The 20,216-nt window shown below is 38.1% G+C and overlaps 1 protein-coding gene across 1 annotated transcript in view; it reads left to right on the plus strand.

Annotated features, from left to right (window-relative positions):
* The first annotated feature begins 803 nt into the window (after positions 1–803).
* The window catches only part of LOC306874088 (mastermind-like protein 3), a 120,324-nt gene continuing 100,911 nt past the window's right edge, over positions 804–20,216 (plus strand). Inside the window, exon 1 of the mRNA XM_079423828.1 lies at positions 804–1,751. Within this exon, the coding sequence (XP_079279954.1) occupies positions 1,365–1,751 (387 nt within the window). The 5' untranslated portion in view covers positions 804–1,364. The remainder of the gene's footprint in view (positions 1,752–20,216) is intronic.

Raw genomic sequence — 20,216 nt, forward strand, 5'->3', positions numbered from 1 at the left:
GTATATATATATATATATTTTTTTTCATTTATTTATTTATTTTATTTTATTTGCATTTAGGGTAGAATGGGGGAAAACTAGCCAACCCCCCCAACTATGGACTATGTAGATGAGAGTGATGTACTTGAGAGAAAACAGATGTAAATGATCTAATTTTCAGCAGAAATAAAAAAAAGTGTTTCAAAGCTTGTTGTTTTGTAGAACATCACAGTTATATATGATATTAGAACAGTAAGGCCTGTAGATAGGGAGTACATGTTATTTAATAAAAATATAGGCTAATTATATTTTCAGAATGACATTTTTATTTTTTTAAACAGTCTGTGGGGTAAAACACCCTTCAGCCAGGTGGGGCAAAACGCCCCAGGGGGCAATGGGCAATTACTGTAGTTATTCTGTTCTGAACATCGTTTGATTTTCCATCAAATGTATTCTAGAAAAATTCCATCAAATGTATTCTAAAAAAATTACACAGTCCTTAAGGGGGGGGGGGCGTTTTCCCTCACTCTACCCTATTATTCTATTGTTGTTGTTTTTTTGTTTTTCTTTACATTTTTTAAAATATATTTTGTTTTATTTTTGTATTATATTTTTGTACATGTTCATAGTGGAAAAATATGTTTCCCCGTATAACCTCACAGTCCGATAGATAGATAGCGCTTTGTACTCTCATGAACTCGTGAGTATCAGATGCAGTACCCCGACCCGCCGGTAAAGCATTACACTCTGAAGTCAATATTGAGTCCGCGTCCAGCGCACTAGATTCCGCGCCGTGTTTTGCGCGGAGCTGGCGTGCTGCTCGCAGGCTGGTGGCTGCTCTTCGCTCGGCTGTTGTCCTGATATCACTCCGCTAGCATGGAGGAGGGGAGCGCTTGATTATTGTGATGGTGGCAGCTGCCGTACACACTGGCGACTGTAGGATTTCCTCTCCAGCCGTCGGGACTTTAAGAAACTGCACACCTTGTTCGCGCCCGGGGAGGGTTTCGCCGGCCAAACTAATGAAATGCAAGTTCACGAAACAACTCCGGAGCCTGTTCGCAGCAGACGGCAAAACTTTTTTCAAAAGGACAACACAATAAAACGACGGGCGCGCAGCAGCGGCGCTTACGCGTGATGGTTGCGAGTAACATCCGGATGTTTGATGGAGCTCCAGTAGAGGCGAGAGAGTAACAGACCCGGTCCCGCACTGTTGTCTATTGAATGGTTGACACGGCGAGCCTCCCGGAGGAGGGATTTACTCTCATTTAAACGCTTCTTTCTCTACTATTTCACTGTATCTGCCTCCCTGGCGAAGCGGACTTCTGCCCCGCTTTGGAGAGGAGAGAGAGTCAGGGGGGCTTGACAAAGTTCTTCCCGAATCACAGATGATGGGGGATTTTGCCAGCCCCGCTGCCGTACCGACCGGCGGCGGCATTTGCATTAATAACAGTAACGTCAACTTAAACTCTGCCATTAATGCAACCGGCAGCAGCACTGGCGGCGGTAACGTGGGCATACCGAAACACAGCACGGTGGTGGAGCGGCTGCGGCAGCGGATCGAGGGCTGCCGGCGGCACCACGTCAACTGCGAGAGCCGATACCATCAAGCGCACGCCGAGCAGCTGGAGCTGGATCGCCGGGAGACGCTGAGTTTGTACCAGCGGAGTTTAGAGCAGCGGGCCAAGAAATCCGGCAACAGCAAGCAGCAGAGCAAGCAACAAGAGCCCGACTCGACCGCGAGCGCCGAGCAGAGGAGCAACACTCTGATCGCGGTGAGTTCCGCGCTCCGTTATAACGTTAGCGTGCGTGACTGCTCTTTTACACGCGTCTCCTCTCCGGTGTTTGGAACCAACTCTGCGCCGTTTGTTTGGGTTGCGGTGCTAACTTTCGCTCGTGTTTTGTACACCGGAAAACTCTGAATTGGTGCACTTGTAATAGCACATATGAGCATACTTCAACACGATTTTTCGTAGTCGTGTGGAAGTGCGTTAGAGCTTGGAGTAACTTTGGAGGCGTTCAGCTACTTTGCAGTAGTACAGTCTGTTTAAAGTTATGTAGTAACGTTAGTTGATGATGTCACTCGATCTCCTCCTACTTACTACTTGTAGTTCAGGCGTGTTACATGTTTAGATAACATCATGGGAGTTGGAAATCAAAATCAGCGATTGTTCGTTTTCGCTTTTTACTGCTCGATTTTTACTGGTTTGAATGATCAAAGTAGTGTAGGCTACTTCACTAGTTTCAGTTTCTTTTTAGGCGCGCTGTTTGAATGGATGCTGTAGCCTGTTTTTGTTGTTTTCTCTTGGAAGCATACGTTTAAATCTCATTGCAACTCTTTAGAGCAGGGGTCGGAAAGTAAGTTTCACCACTAGATGGCGGGCCAGAAAATAGTCGAAGGATAATGTAAGATATTAATTGATGGAAAATGCAACCAGAATTTCCTGTGACTGACTGTTACAGTGTATTTTGTAACTGGTAGTGAGCTGTTACTCCGTGTAAAATCCTGCGACAGTCATAACAAAAAGCCACATTTGTGTGGCGGTGTCCGATCACAGTCTGCGTCAACAATTTCCCCTCCGAGCATTTAATAATCAGCCCGCTCCTGCCCCAGCTCCACTCCGCGCTCACTGATATCAGAAACACCCTCCGCGTCTGAAGTATTTCACTGTTTGAAATATCACAGTTCAATGAAAGCCCGTTTCCGCCACTGAATAAAAAAAAAAAAAAAAACCCTATTGTTACTTTTTATCTCACAATTCTCACAAAATACTTTTTTTTCACATAATTGTGAGTTATAAAGTCAGAATTGCGAGTTAAAGTCCAGTTTTGAGGGGAAAGACCGATATGTTCTCAGAATTGCGAGTTTATATCTCGAATATATAATTATATATATTATACTATAGAATTATGACTTTAACTCACAAGTGCGAGTTTATATCACGCAGTTCTGAGAAAAAAGTCAGCTGAAAATATTCAGAAGGAACAAATTCCTTGAGAAATATAACTTCCCGCTCATGTCCACTGCAGTCATCATAGCCTTCACATTCTTTCTGATTTGAGTGATATCTAGCTAGCTAAATATGTTTAACGTGAATTCTTGCTAAATATACAGTTATATTACGGGTCGTTGGCATGAATTGTACTCTTGATGGAGCGAGTGAAAACCAGACACTCCGACTTTTAAAAAAAAATCCACTCTGCTTCATTCAGATTCACACCGCTTCAGATTCACACCGCTTCACTCGTTTCATATTCACACCGCTTCACTCGCTTCATATTCACACCGCTTCACTCGCTTCAGATTCACACCGCTTCACTCGCGCTCTGCTCCGCTCTCATACTCTGATTGTGAGTAACTTGTGCTGTCATGATAGATCTAGTTCAGAACCAGCTCCTATCAAAATAATCCGGCTACGGGCACGGGCCAGATATTATTGCTGGCGGGCCACTTTTGGCCCGTGGGCCGCCTGTTGCCGACCACTGCTTTAGAGGGAATCTATGGATATCATTTTATAAGAAATAAAGGATGGCGAGGAAACAAATAGGCAACACTTGCAGGATGAGCACTTATCAGTTTGTTAGTATCTCCAGACTCTCTGTTCCGACGCCACCACAGAAAAGTGAGTGTTAAAATCAGTCTCTTGATTCTCGACCTATTGCGGAGGAGCATCGTGTCGTTGCCTTTTGTGTCAATCTTCTTTGAAATGCTAAGTGACTCTGTTTTCTGAGGGGGACATAGGTGATTCTCAAGGCGTTAATGGCCGGTCTCGTCGACCTCCCTCTGTGTGGTGTGGACATTACTGTGAGGCGGTATATAGGCAGCAAATGCCTCACATCAGAGTCATTGCGATTTAAAGAGACCTCAGGCTCACTGCTTCTCTGTCTTTTCTCCACATAAGCACCGTGCTGCAGCTAGGTGGCTGTATCAAGTCGAGTTAGGGTCTTATGCGTGCGTATGCGTTCAGACCCCACACAATGGCTGCGTGTCAAAACCTAGCGAGCTGCCTATGTAGACAGCATTCGTGTGAGGAAACTGCTGCACGCGCATGCATGCTTTATAGGTAAAGCCAGTATTCCACAGCAGGCTTAACTGGATAAATAACAAGTCTTTAAAGTTAATTGTTTTTAAATGATTCCTAATTTATACAGATGATGAATATTGTTATCTTGATTTACACTCTTCAGTGGCTAACACCTGCACATTGTACAGGCATTATGGAATGGGTAGTTGGAATTTTTAGGCCTAGTATGTTAAAATTATGGTTTTGTTTGTTTACGTAGGCAGTTCTCAAGAAAAAAAATGTTCATGTGTATGTTTGTGGGCAAGTCTTTGAGAGTCGTGTGTGTCATGGCACTACAGTTTGAAACCAGTGTAAGGTGATGACATTTTATCTTAACCCCAAGAGATAAAGGAAGGTGCAAGACCTGAGGTTCCAGTAGTATCTCTTCTTTACACTTTAAGATTTGTTTTGGGTGATCAAGTCACAATTAGGCAGTTGAGATGCATTGTTTTCACCTGGCACTAACGTGCACCACATTCAACCACTGTTTGGTTAGATTGGCCTCTTAATGTAGTCATCTTCACTACATCAGCCTGTTAGTGTTATTTATATTATTAATATTTTGATTTTTAGGAATATATATATATATATTATTATTATTTTTATATATATATTAAATATCTCTATTTAACTTTGTAAGTTACAGTTTTTCATCTAATATTGATCTTTGATTCCATTTTAGCTTTATTTCAAATCATGAAATCAGTTTGAACAGTTTTAGTTAACAATAACACTGTATGTTACTGTAGGGTCCAAATTACCTTGAACTGGTATTTTGAAACCCATATGTTGTGCTGTCCCATTTGTAACGCATCATCTGAAATTGATTTTAATACCATGTATGAACAAGGCCTTTGTATGCTGTATAAAAACAGAAAGCAGCTCCAGAAATGGGAAAACTACAGGATGATTCGCTTCATGTTGACTTACGGATCTTTGAGACTTCATGTCTTTCTCTGAAAGTTTAGTTTTCAGCACAAACTCACCTCTGGACCAAGTTGCAGTTCTTAAACTTGACAACAGTTTTCTTCTAGTGTGTTTAATGCACACTTTATCAGTCCTAAAGTCACGTCCAGCAGCCGTGTGTGTATTCTCCAGCTAAAGCAGTGCTTGCGGTATCACATTGTTTTGCAGTGTCTGGGACCAGTGCCCAAGATCTAAATTTAACTCCTGAGTTGGCAGGGTTACACGAGGTTTGTGACGTCAGACACTCCAAGAACATATTACCGCTGTGTAACTTTCTTGTCTTCTCTATGTGTTTGCTTGGAGGGCTACAAGACTGGTAGTGCAGGTATAAATGTGTGCGATGCGTCTCACTGTGCGTATCTGCGTGTAAGCATTTCAGCGCTCAGAAAAGCTGCAGTCGTTTATAAAAATAATTTATTTTCCTGCAGGGGTTGTTTGTCCAGAGCCTAGGATACCTGAAAACTGTAGTTCTAGTTTCTTTTAGCTATTCTTTTGTAAGCTATTACCCTTTACACAGTTTTTTTATGTGAATTATCTGCCTTAAAGGGATAGTTCACTCAAAAATGTCAATTCTGTCATTTACTCACCCTCAAGTAGTTTCAAACCTGAGTTTCTTTCTTCTGTTGAACACCACAGAAGATATTTTGAATAATGTTGGTAGCAAAACAGTTTCTGATCCCCATTGACTTCCATATGGAAAAAAAAGTCAATGGAGACCAAATTCTTTGGTGATTTGAGTGAAATTAAATCTCTTTCTCACAAAGCTAATGTCAGAAAAAATGGAATGTAGTGCACAAGTTGTATGGACCACATTATGGACCACATTTTTTTTTGTCCTTTTTGAAGCTTGGCAGCCCCATACCAAGATGTTTGGAATTACTAACTAGCGATCTGTACCTGCTATTTGTTCTGTAAGTGACAAACAGAAACTAACCCAAGAACACTAGATAGGGAAGTAATGTTACTGGAGTCAATTACCGGAATCCACACACCTTTTGTCTGTCCGAATAGGGAGGAGAAAATATGTCCAGCCTTAAGTTCTTGAATTACATAATTTACAGTTTTACTCTTCTGAATACCTTTCAGGTCCGTCTGTTTCTGTATAGTATTTTCAGTGTTATTTTACAATTATTTATGTAGTATTTTTATTAATATTTTAAATTAACTGTTATATTTCTGGTTTATTTTAATTTGGTTTTAGTGATGATGTTTAGTGCTTTTGTCTTTTTTTTTTTTTTTTTTTTTTTTTTTTACCACAAGCTAAATAGCAATATTTTTGCTATTTAAATTTCTTGTTTTAGTAAACTTTCAAATTTTTGTTTTTCATCTAATATTTATAATTTATTTTGACTTCACCTAAATGATCGAAAACATTTTGAATAGTTTTTGATTTACTTAACAACAACAACACTGAGTATTTTCTTGCCAACTGCAATGTTGTACTGCTGCTGTTACTGGCTGACCTCCCTTAATCACACTTCATGCTCTCTGTTGTGTTATCGTTGCAGCACACACTTTCATGCTGGTATGCATGTACACATGTTCCACTGGAATGTAGGACAAGGTGTATGTCAACACTGCAGCACATAGTCCATGCAGTTAAATCAATATTGCTGTGAGAGTGATTTCTCGTCACCATTTCTTTTACACACATACTGCAAAACATTTCAGTGAAGATGATATCCTATATGGCTGTCTTTGGGCATTTTTAATATTGAGGCTTATTGGATCCATTGCTGTGCATTCACACACAAACACACATGCAATATGTCCACACGCAAGTGCTCAGCGTCAGGAAACCCACTGCTTTCTCAGAGAGAACTGAAACAAAGCAGTAGACCTATTTGTTCTCACAACTTGTCGTCCTATGGAATAATCAAGTTGCTGGACAGTAGCGAATTTTCAGTATTAACTGAGACGTTGTTTCATAATTCCTACCGTTCTCAGGCATACTGTCACCTTTTAAACTTGTGTGGACTTTGAAGTGATCCAGTGAATTACTCATGCTTCACTCTTACGCCAGGTGATTGCATGCCTTGTTGGGGTTTGCATGACAGTAGTACCGTACCACAGCCTAGAGCTGGAATATATGTGTCTTTATGGAGAAGAGTCAAAACACTCCTGGCGCAATGGTCTGATAACTTTTGAAGAAAGTATGCATCATAATGCATCACATCACAATCAATATGTTTTGCAAGAAGTATGCATTTAAAAAAAAAATTGTAGATGCTGGCCATTTTATAATAAACATCTGAAACTTTTCTGCATTTATGTTTGTTTATGAGCACTTGTTTTTTTCCCCCGCTCATGATATTGTGTATTCAGGCCTCAATAGGTGTCACGCACTCATGGCCTGCTAAGCAGACTAGGCTCTCAAATATAGTGATATTATTTGGAAAGAAAAGCTGTGGCTAAATAAATAAATGTGCCATTAACAATTCTGGCCATTTTGCATCGATTTTCTCTTTGAAGCTGTTTGAGTTTGGCTTTATCCAATTTGTAGAGTTTGCACTTAACCCAGGCTTTGTCATTTGCACTTAGATAGTGAATAGACAAGCTCTGCCACTGATTCTACACATGCATTTGTGTTGAAGCATAGTTCAAAAGTTTGCTTTTTCTGTCAAAATGCATCATGCATAAGCATTGCAAAACTGAATTATGAATTATTTAAAAAAATCAGAAAATTAAGATACACCTAATATATGACAAGACTATTTTATTTTATTATTTTGCCAAACAACAACAGCACTGATTCATCATCACCTTATGAGTATCTAATACACATAATAAAATAAATGGCTGATGTTCATTCTTATATAATATCATTAAAAACATTATGTAATGCTTAACAGATCAGTAGTTCAGAAGCTTGAATTTGTGAACATAATTTTCTCTAAAATGTTAGATGCATAACAGGGTTCCTGGTGGGATTTTGTTCAAGTTCATGAGTTTTGATCAGGTGTCAAAAGTCTCTCGCACCAGTGCACACAAGTTATTTTTTATATTCGCAACACCCTGGTGTTTGTTCAGCACTAATATTAGATGTAATGCTTTTACTTCCCAATATTGTGACTTTTGTGCAGTGCTCTGACAGCAGCTGCTATAGGATTTTCATGCTTTGTGTGTGTACTGGCAGTCGAAGCCCGATCTTAGCACTATTAGTTGCATGCTATGTGAGTGTCCTGTAAATTCACATCTGGATGAGAAGGCAGGCAGAAGTGTTAATATGTGTCTGTGAAAGTTGTGAGAAAGTACCCAGTGGCTGTCAGATTTCTGATGATGTTTGGATGTTAGAGAGAGAGAAATGGAGAAAGACTGAGAGATGGAGCGCATACTAAGTCCACTATGTTCCACCAGTTCCAGTATGATGAATTCAGACATCACCGATCATCTTAGCGCTTCAGATGCAAAGACTGATCCAGAAACAGTGAAGTCTACTGTAAAAGCTTGTTCTAGGAAAACAAGTAATTCATGGCCAACTTGATCATCTTCTCACCATCTTCTTTCATGTTGGATCTTTGAGTACCAGTGACACATATCTGTTCTGAGTGTCCATTCTTTGAAAATCTTATATAAGGTCAAGTGACGTGGGCAATTTTTTTTCTCATTGTATTGACATGGAACAAAGGCTGAAGATACTACTTGTTCCAAGACCTGGTTAGAAGTACTGTTTGTTCAGACTATTGCTAGTCAGACTATGCTTTCTTTTTTGCAAAAGAGAATATTTTACCCATAATTGAAGTTTAAGAATCGATCTTTGAAGAGAATAGAAAGGCAAATAATCTGTGGAGCATCTTATTGGGCTTGTGTGTGTGTGTGTGTGTGTGTTTGTTTGAAGACAAACTGCAAACCGCTTCATTATTGATTAGGAAGATGCCTGGAAGTCAGTCTCTGCCTCTGCCTTTCTTTCATACCATATGAGAGAGCCAGTTAAATATAGATGAGTGTCATCAGACACACACACACACTTATGCAGCTCCTCCATGGCAAGGTTTCCCACTGCTTTGGCCTTGAGTCACACAGAAACTGGTGCACAGACACAACATACACATGTTCGAGGCACACACGGTTTCTTGCCCTCATTGTCTGTGGAGTTGACCAGGGCCAAACACTCATCAGGAGTCATCGGATGAATGACCAGATTGTGTCGGAACACAACCATGATCTTTCATTCAGACGCTAGCTCATTTGCATTAAAGGAACCTTTTTTGGTGTATGATTTACATTTGAAACAATTTTCACTTTGAAATTTGTTGTAAACTTCATACAATTACAAGGAAACCACAAGTAACACACTGAATTCATTGTAAAATTGAGGTGGAAAGACTGAAATTGCTGTTTTTAAGTAGTGAACAGTTGAACATGCAGACATATGTACTCTTTATAGACACATTTTCATGTCTCTGGCATTTGCATGAAACACTAAACGCACTACATGCTAATCCATGTCCAGTCTGTACGCACACAGTACTGCTGTCATAATCCCAGTGTTGGAATCCTGTCTTGTGTCATTGGACAAAAGCCTTGTTATAACACTCTTGCTGAGATGCAGTCACACATTTAATCCAAGTTTAGATGGTATTTTCTTTTTGTCTTAACTCTCTATAATGCATTTTAAGGCCAATTCACACTGCACAGACAAACGCCAACAAACTAGTCTGTTGGAATTTGTTGGATCAGCGTGTTACCCCGGTTGACGTGTGTTGGTTGGAGTTTGTTTTCACCTGACTGAATATGCTTAATCAGCGTTTGTTGGGGCGTGGAATGTCTGAGCAGTGTGAAAGGGTTTTCCAACAAACTCTAACGTGGCCACGAACCGTTTCCATGATGATGTGCATATTTCACTTAAAGTGTGCTTCACCTATGGCCTCTTTCGTTTTATTCGCCGTCTTTTCAGGCGAAGAATGACACGCAAATACATTAATAACAGTAAAATGTTGATTGTGGTTACAGGATCATCAGTTTTGTCCCTAATCAGACTTGCACCATCTACACCAGACGCGTGCGGTGCGGTGCAACACGACAAAATGCAGTAGAGGTTCTATTGATTATAATCAGTGACACTGTCTACACTGGATGCGGCGCGATGCGACCGGTGTAGACACGGTGTTACTTGACTCTCCGTGACTCGAAGTTTGTTGGTGTTTGTTGGGGCAGTGAGAACATGACAGTAATTTTTAATAAAATTCTAAATCCAACAGCCGTTTGTTGGCGTTTGTCTGTGTGGTGGGAATTGGCATTTACTTTATAGCAGTAACCAAGGAAACGTTCTATTGCTGCTGTTCCATAAGCGCCACCTGCTGTCAGAGAGTGAATTTGCATTCTCATGCTTTAAATTTTGAAATTATGCAATCTAATTTAGCCTACATTAAAAATTGCTCATGCTATAATGTAGCATGTTTGTTTGGATCATGATTAAAATGCTGTAGTTCTGCAACTGTGTCATGCTGTGAAACAGAGTTTTGGTCAAACAGCCCAGCACTATGTGAAATATTATTTCAAAATAAAATAACTGTTTTCTATATTTGAATATATTTTAGAATGTAATTTTTTTTTTTATTGTGATGGCAAAGCGGCTGATTATCAGTCTTGAAAACAGTTGTGCTGCTCAATGTATTTGTGGAAACTGTGGTACATGTTTTTTTTTGTAACATTATAAATGTATTTCGTGTCATTTTTGATTAATTTAAGGCATCCTTGATGAATACAGGTATTAATTTCCTAAAAAAAAACTGACCCCAGACTTTTGAACAGTAGTCAGTCACCATGTAAACTCCAGGTTATGGTAAGAACCATTTGCACTTTAATTTGGCATGGACTTTGTAGGATAAGCATAGTGGCGTCAACCCTCTCAAAATGAACTTTTGCACTGACAGGATTATCTGTCATTGGTGATCTGCACCGAATGAGCTTAGTCCTTGTCTTAGCATTTCACTTCTGCTTAGACCAGTTCAACAAGCTTTGACAGATTGGACACAACAAAAACAGTGTTAATGAAGAAACTATATTACTTCATATTTTTGTTATGTTTGACTAGGAACTTTAAACTATTTATGTTAAAGATATTTTTATGTGGCCCTGTAGTGGTCATCTTTTAGTATTCGTATAATATGAAACATATAATGTGTATGTTCTGTCATAAAATGGACATTTGTTGTTTCTTAACTCATTTCCTTCCTCTTGGGCCTCTTCCTCATTTTAGCGAACTTCAACCTGAATCAGAAACAAAGTATAATAGGTCTGTCTGCACCATTATAGTAACTTTCACGTCGCAGCTTGCAATTTTACAGCAGTACAAAAAACGCTATTTAACTTTTTTTATTATTACAGTACAAGCTGAATCTAAATTTTGAAATGAATAAATCAAAGGACCATTTTAACTGATTCACAGGAATTATTCAAACTGACCATCACAAGTCTAACAAACACAGATGCACACAAACAGATCAGCATGTGGTGTGGAAGTTTTTGGAACATACTTTTGGAAGTGTTTGTTTCTCAGACAATTAATGGACCATGGATTGACTCCTTGCCACGGTGTTCTCTGGTCCAAATTATCGAATAATTGTAGATGTACGTGTGTTCACAAATGCTATTTTTATCATGATGTTTTGATGAATATTGTCCAGATCTACAGCTGTTACAACACAGGGTTATTTAGGTGGTCCAGAATCAGGCTTACTGAGGTTTTTGAGCTAAATCGGTTTCTCTTACTTATAATTGAGCTTCGGAAGACAGAATAAACTGCCCTTTTAAAGTGGGGGGTCAGTATAAAATTAATACTTTTATTCAGCAAGGATGCATTTAAAGGGATAGTTCAGCCAAAATGGAAAATTCTGTTAGTTACTCACACTCATGTTGTTCAAAACCCATTCATCTTCAGAACACAAATTAAGGCAATTTTGATGAAAGCCGAGTGCTTTTTGACACTGCATAGACAGCAACGCGACTGACATGTTCAAGGCACAGAAAGGTAGTAAGGACATCATTAAAATAGTCCATGTGACATCAGTGGTTCAACTGTAATTTTATGAAGCTACGAGAATAATTTTTGTGCGCAAAGAAAACAATAATAACTAATTTATTTGACACGCTCATGAGAGCACCACGATGCATGTGTGGTGATGCTGACGCAGGAGCTAGTGTTCTGATGTAGAACACGCATTGAAGACTGACATGGAACAGAAGAAATTGTTGAATAAATTGTTGAAAAAAGACATTGTCTCATAGACTGTTATTGTAAGTGGATTTCTGCCAATCTATTTGTCCATTTTATTGTAAAAACTAACAAAAATGTGAAATGTGAAGTAATTTTCTTTAGTGATGGACAGCATTCTTTGCATGCTTTGTCAGTTATATTTAATGGCATAGTTCAGCCAAAACTTAAAATTCTGTCATTAATCACCCATCACCCTCAACCCTCATGTTGTTCCAAACCCGTAAGACCCATCAATAGTCTCGTGAACACACGTCGCAGACTGACACGGGAGAGAAGAAACTGTTGAATAAAGTCATTATTTTTTGTTTTCTTTGCACACAAAAAGTATTCTTGTAGCTTTATAACATTACGATTTACATGAAACTATGGACTATTTTAACGATGTCCTTACTACCTTTCTGGGCCATGAACATGTCAGTTGTGTTAATGGCTATGCAGGGTCAGAAAGCCCTCGGATTGCATTAAAAATATGTTCTGAATATGCGGGTTTTGGAACGACATGAGGGTGAGTAATTATTGACAATTTTCATTTTTGGGTGAACGCTTCCTTTACATGATCAAAAGTGACAGTAAAGATATTTAAAATGTTACAAAATATTTGTATTTCAAATAAATGTTGCTCTTTAGAACATTCTATTCATCAGAGAATCCTGAAAATAGTTTCCAAAGAAATATTAAGCAGCAAAACTGGTTTGAACATTGAATAAGAAATGTTTCTCAGATCAGCTTATTAGAATAATTTCTAAAAGATCATGTGACACAAGACTTTGCAATCACAGGAATAGATTGCATATTAAAATATATTAAAATAGAAAAGGTAACTTAAGTTTTTAGTTTTTGTCCCATGGAACACAAAATATTAATGGAGCACCTGGACGACCTACTGCGTTTGCAGCACACAATAGAGCACATTCACAGATCACAGTCAAGCTCTCTGGATCAGGTTTCAAACAACTAGATAACAAATGCAAAAAAGGAAAACTTCTTAAGTTTCCCATGTACTTTTCATTTTCAATGTCCTTTATACTTTGTATTTCGCACCAATTATGAATACCTCTAAACTTTTCTTGACCTGCTATGACATCCACAACAGAATCAAACTAAGTAGCATTTCAAACTCCTCTTTATTCTTAAAGCAAACTGTAATAAGTGTCCCACGGGCTGTGTTGTCGAGTCTTTGCATGTGGTATTGACCCCTAATGAAGAAGGTTACGCAGCACTTGCAGTGCCGGGCTGGAGGTTTGCTCTTCAGGGAGCGAAGCTGCTTTCCAAGTATATGCAGAAATGAGAAAAGTGAAACTGAGCACTCACGCTCATGCATATTTCAAAACAGATGCTCCCTTAGAGAGAACCAGAGAGAAAGAGACTGACTACTACACTCCTCCCTCTTTCTCCCATGTTGCCAGGATACAGTTGAGTCACACACAGTCGTACTGTCGTATACACATGAAAATATACAGTTTTGTATTGGCTAGTTAACAATTACTTGGTTACATAGGATATATCATGTATTTTATATTAGTTAGACACTTAGGCTATATACTGTAGTTTGACAATGTTCTAATTCAACACGCCATGGGAAGTCAATCTAAGTTAATATTTTTTTATATTGATATTATTTCGTACTCAACAGTTAATCAGGCTCGTAATGATTTAATCTATGCCATCACTGGAATATCTGAAGGCCAGGTTTTTCCATCACTCATTATAACCCATTGGCTCTCGATTCTAACTTGTAGGCTACTTGCTCTTATGAAAACGTACCATAGTTCTTAACTGTAGCATTTGTTATAATAAGGTTGGCCTATTAATCATTACCAAGCCAATAATGACCTTTTTTTTATTAATCTATATTGCATTTGTTATGAGAAACAACAGCCTTTAGAAACAATAGCTACAACATGCCACAGTTATAATATAAATCTTTTTTTGTTAACAACTGTTTATTTTAAGTTTTATTTTGTGGAACAATAGTACAAAACAAAAAGCAGCTGTACAAATTTAAAACCCACCCCTTGGTAGACTCAATAAATAAATAAAATAAAATAAATAATAATAATAAACACATTAATAGATAAATAACAAAATAATTTTTACAAAGATTTTAGAAAAGAGGAGACAACATTAAAAGCTGAATGCCATGAATGTACAGTTTTCACGTTAGATCCATGTATACGAGAAGTAGAGAGTTCCATTGAGATAATGTCCAACAAATACACGGTCCAGGTTTGTGTGTCCATTGTGTGAGGAGGATTCTAACGGTTGACAAGCTATTTTATTTGCTTCTGTGAGAGCAGCTAACAGTAAAGATCTTTGTTGGACGGACAAGGTGAAGTCCCAAAAGTCATTCATGAAAAAATGGCGCGGAGTCAAACATATCTCAGTACCCAACAAATATGATGATATCCTGTGAGAGCTGAGTCCAAAAAGGTGAGAGAGAGGGGCACTCCGCAAAAACGTGTCTAAAACTCCTTGGAACAGAGATTACACTTAGGAGAAGATGACAGATTCATATAAAAACGTTTCATTGGAGTCAAGTAAACCCTATGCAGGAATTTCCAATGAATCATTTGGTGATTAGGGTTTTTAGAAGACAATTTAAACATACCCCATATCTGATCGGAAAATAAAACATGCACATCCTCATTAAGATCCTTAGCCCAAACAGTTGTAATAGATAAATGTTTGTATGAATGCTCAAGAAGAAAGAGAGAGATGACTGAAGCAGAGGAGGGAGATTCCTCAGAAGGAAGGATTAGTTTGTGCAAAGGGTGAACAGGCAGTTGAGAGTTCCAAGGCACCCGATATGCCTGTAGGGCTGATCTGATGTGCAAATACATAAAAAAGGGAGGTGCCTGGCAGATTATATTGAGTTTTAAGATTCTGGATGGATTTTAAACCACTATCATCATAGATATCTCCCAGAATGTTTACTTTGAGTCCATTGCGGACAATTAAATGGAGTACTGCCTGACAAAAGGTTATTGTGGAAAATAGGTGAATGCCTATGCCATTTTTTAACTAGTTGTGAATGTCTTTCAAAATCCCTCCATGTGGAGAGGAGATGGGTTACAATGGGACCAAACCGAGATTTACACTGCCTAAGCAGAACTCCCGAAAAAACAAGATGCTTCAATTTATGCGAATAGACAATTAGATTCCTCCATTTCTCTCCAAGACACAAAATGACAAATGAATACAACAAAATTTCAAAACTTAACATTTAAATAAACAAAAAATAAAGCTAAAAAAAAATTCAAAATATTAAAGAACAAAAGGTAAGAGTATAATAATGATTCTAACATAACACTAAGCCAAACACAAAAAAAAAAAAAAAAAAAAAAAAAAACAACCACACATACATACATATGTATAGACATTTATAAATTCTATATATATATATGTGTATATATGCTTATATATAATTTCCATTTAGTTTGTTGAAGTATTAAACAAACTAATGTTTGTTAGGACTGCTTGAGCTAAGGCTTCCAAGGATAGGACAAATAACAGGAGAAAGTGGGCAACCCTGACGAGTACCTTGATGTATAAAAAATGGGTTCGAGCGAACAGCACCTGTGAGAACAGTGGCTGCTGGATTGGCATACAGAACTTTTATCATACTTATGAAACTCGATCCCAGACCCAGATGCTGTAGAACCGCCCATAAATAGTTCCATTCTAGCTGGTCGAAAGCTTTCATCGCATCTAGAGATAATACTGCGCAAGGGGAGGACAAACTATTATTTGAATTAATATGATATGTGACCCTGGACCACAAAACCCCTTAATATGGTCCGTGGCATCAACAAAACCCTGCACATTACTGTAGCACCAACATTTGGCCCCATAGTCACATATTGACTAGGTAGTATTTCTATTTTAAAAAAAAAAGACGAAAGAAAAGAGAGATACAGAATACAAATAAAATATCATAATCAGTAAAAGATACTGTATGCACAATGAACTATGAATTTAGAAGTAAACATTAAAGTGAACAGTAAAAGACACAGTAACCTAATCATTTAGAGCATCTCTTCTCCGATTAGACGGCAATTCTCTCATCTCCTTCCTAATTGGCACAAATGCATTCTTCTTTTTGCGGTGACCGGAGAAAAATATGGAAAGACAGCGTTGATCCATCGGAAGTTTTCACCGGGGCATGAAGTCTGGCGGCCCGCAGAATGAGCTCCCTGTCCGTGTGTTGCAGCAGTTTAAAGATGAAAACCCATGGTTTAGCGCGATCTGAGGAGAGCCTTGTGTACACGGGATGCACTCGCTCCACTTCAATCTCTTTGCCCCGCCGGAGACGGGAGCCACGGCAGTAGCGATCTTTTCAAAAAATCCATAGGGTCGTCCTTTTCGGAACCTTCAGGCAATCAGACCAGACACAGATTGCTGCGCCTATTGCGATCCTGTAAGTCCACAACCTGTTGGTCGAGCGGCGGCAACGCGTCTATCATGATCTGTGACGACTTTCTTTTGTTCTCTCATCTCCCCTGTAAGAAGATCCAGTTTAGAGCATATCGATTGAACAAATGACATGTGAGAAGCGAACTCGTTCCGCATCGCCGTCAACTCGGTTCTTAGAATGTCCTCAAAATGTGTAACAGTTTTCGCCATCTTGTCCATCATATCGTTTGAGTTCGGTGACTTGGATTTCTTCTTAATCGGAGAAGCCGACGGAGACAACTCCTGATGTTTACGACTGCATGCCATCAGCTAAAGCACCACCAATGAATAAAACTTAAAACAAAATGAAAAAAATCTGCAAAAAAAGGCCAAACGTACGGAGCTCTACTCAAGTGCGACTAGGTTCATGAGCACGTCACGTGACTCCTCTTGTAATATAAATCTTTAGGTAAAAATCTATTCCCTTAACAGATTATCTATTATAAATTCTACAAGTTAGACATAATTTACCACAGTAAATAAGCCTACAGTAAAACGGGATAAATTATAGTAAAGTTGGTCATGAGTAGTTAAAAAATATGCTAGTGCAAGATTGTTTTCTCCTCTTTTCATCAGTCTTTTTAGTTGTGCCTTTTTTTTAGATAATGTTCGACTTTCTCCATAGCATTTTAAAGTGTCAGTTTCTCAATAGAATTCAAATAGATCGCATATTTTACCATCAGCTTCGTGATAGGAATGGCCCGCGCAAATCTTCTCACACTTCTCGAGCGTGCTGGTGAACGCGCACAGAGTAGGCTATAAGGTGATTCTCGTGCCGCTCGTGCACAATTAAAAGAACTGCGCTTCAGTCATGTTGTGCTAAGCGCTCCGTTCAGGAGGTTAGCACTTAAAAAAACTATGCCCCTGGGTTCAGGACAAGCCAAAAACACGGTTTGGAAAATGGATTCGTGGTGTACTCTCTTATTATATCAATTTTGTAAATTTTGAACACAAAAAAGTTACGGACTGCAGCTTTAAGTGATGTAATGTTAATAAACCCATCTATTGAACTACCAAAATTTTCCTTTTGTCTTAAAATGTATTGTTATGGTGCTTGTCATTACAGGTACACTCTTAAAAATAAGGCTTCCAAAAGGTTTTTGGTTCCCCAAAGAATCTTTCATTGAACCATTTTTGGTTTCAAGAACCATTTTTCCCTAATGTGAAAAACATTTTAATAATTTTTTTTTTCCACTATAAAGAACCTTTTGTCCAAATGAAAGGTTCCATGGATGTTAAAGGTTCTTCATGGATCCATCAAAGCCAATAAATAAACTTTATTTTTAAGCATGTACAGTAGGCAATGTCACGTAATAAATTGTACTGTCCATAAAGCATGGCCAATACTCCTGTATGATGCAGGATCATGTACACAAAGACAAAACACCATTGTAAATTTCTGATAACAAAATTTAAGAAAAACGATTTTCACTCTGTAGCCTAAATTATTGCAGTTATTACTTATTTATTTGTATAGGGCAAGATAATATACCGTCAACCAATGAACAGGTTTTTACTGCGTTTTTGCAGCAGCCGTTTTTTTTTTTTTTTAAATGATGTTGCCACAGAGCCTGTGTGTACACCCTTTGAAAAAGATTAAAGTAATAGAAAAGTTTAATTGTAATTGTTTCTGAGCTGGGATAGAGATAATATTTAGATGTCTGAAAATTACACTTTAGCATTTAAGCATAAAAATGTGCAAAGAGGTTTGTGTGATTTCATCCCAAATTAACCTCCTCAAATTTGTATGTGATAATGACATATGACTAAGTTCGACTTTGAGGTTGGAAATCAGGTGGTTTTCCTGTAGTTATAGTCAGTTCTTCATTGTGTTTGTTTACATTGAGCGAAAGCTTCTTTTGACTGCTAATGTAACCTTTTGCGCATGATAGAGACCTTGCATCCTGTTTTTGGTCTATCAGGTGTTCACTGTTAGCCTTTCTCTTTCTCTCTGGTTTTCTCTTTCTATCTCTGGGAGTTGTCATGGTGACAGTGATGCAGACAGCCGGGAACAGCCTGGCTGTCATCTCGGATCTGTCAGTGTGTGTTTGTGTGTGTGTGTGTGTGTGTGTGTGTGTGCAAAAAGACTAGACTGTGCTCATTTCAGAGAGAAAATTATGTAATGTTCTCTATAAAAACAGAGAGAGAGAGTGAGTGCTAGTGGCTTTTTTCTGAATCTCTTACTCATATTTATAAAGCAAGTGGCCGCTGTAGAGCTTATACAGTCATTTGTAGCATTAGGAAGTGGCCTATCTTGTTTGTAGTTTCAGTCAGGTAGCGTTTGATCCTATCTATCGATCTATTTGTCTGTCTGTCTGTCCGTCTAGAGTAAAAAAAAAAATTTATGGATAACATTTGCTTAAAATGGTCAAATGTAAGATATATTAATAAACACTTTAAACACTAACTCTAAACATCTAAATCTCTCTCTCTCTCTGTCTCTCTCTCTCTCTTAAATGTTGAGATAGGGGTGGGCAGTAGTAAGCAGAGCCCCTGTGACGTGTGTGGGGATGTGTGTGTAGGAGGGGGTGTGCTATTGGATAACACTGTCTAAAAATACTTGGCTAATCTGCAAACATGAGGCTAAAAATACATCCTCGACTAGCTTACGCTCTCACAAGTGTAATGAGGGCGGGCCATCCTGAAGGAAAGAGGGGGAGAAAGAGGTAGGGTGGGCAGGAAGTAGTTAGTGAGAGTAGAAATAGGGAGAGCTGCTTTTTTCAATTCAAAGACATCTTTTCTGTGTATCTGTATTTGTTCTGTATAGTTGTTTGAGTGTTGGGTCTGTTTAAGCATATGTGACCCTGAACCACAAAACCAGTCATAAGGGTAAATTGTTTCTAAATTGAGATCTGAAAGCTGAATAAATAAGCTTTCCATTGATTTATGGTTTCTTAGGATCGGACAATATTTGGACGAGATACAAATTTAAAAAAATCTGGAATCTGTGGGTGCAAAAAAATCTAAATATTGAGAAAATCGCCTTTAAAGCTGTCCAAATGAAGTTCTTAGCAATGCATATTACTGATCAAAAATTAAGTTTTGATATATTTATGGTAGGAAATTTACAAAATTTCTTCATGGAACATTATCTTTAATTAATATCTTGATGATTTGTGGTATAAATGGAAAATCGATCATTTTACAATGTATTTTGGGCTATTGCTACAAATATACCCGTGTGACTTAAGACCGGTTTTGTGGTCCAGTGTCACTTATAGTTTGTGGTTTTGAAGTTAATTAATTGTAAATAACAGATAATTAATAGTATTTTAGGCTAAAAATGTATATAGGGTTGGGGTATTTATTTGCATGCTGTAAATAGTTTATAATTACTTTAAAAAGTAATTATAAACACAGAAATGTATTTATTTAAACCAATTTATTTTAATTCAAATTTCAATTAATTTTATTTTATTTTCTTAATTCTGTCTGTCTGTCTGTCTATCTGTCTGTCTTTTGGTGGAAAGAGGATTGACACATCCTTGTGAAGGCATGTGTTAAGTTATGTAGATGTCACAATGTTTACTCTTACTCAG

This window comes from Barbus barbus, assembly GCF_936440315.1.
Source record: "Barbus barbus genome assembly, chromosome: 8".
In the NCBI taxonomy this organism is placed as follows: domain Eukaryota; kingdom Metazoa; phylum Chordata; class Actinopteri; order Cypriniformes; family Cyprinidae; genus Barbus; species Barbus barbus.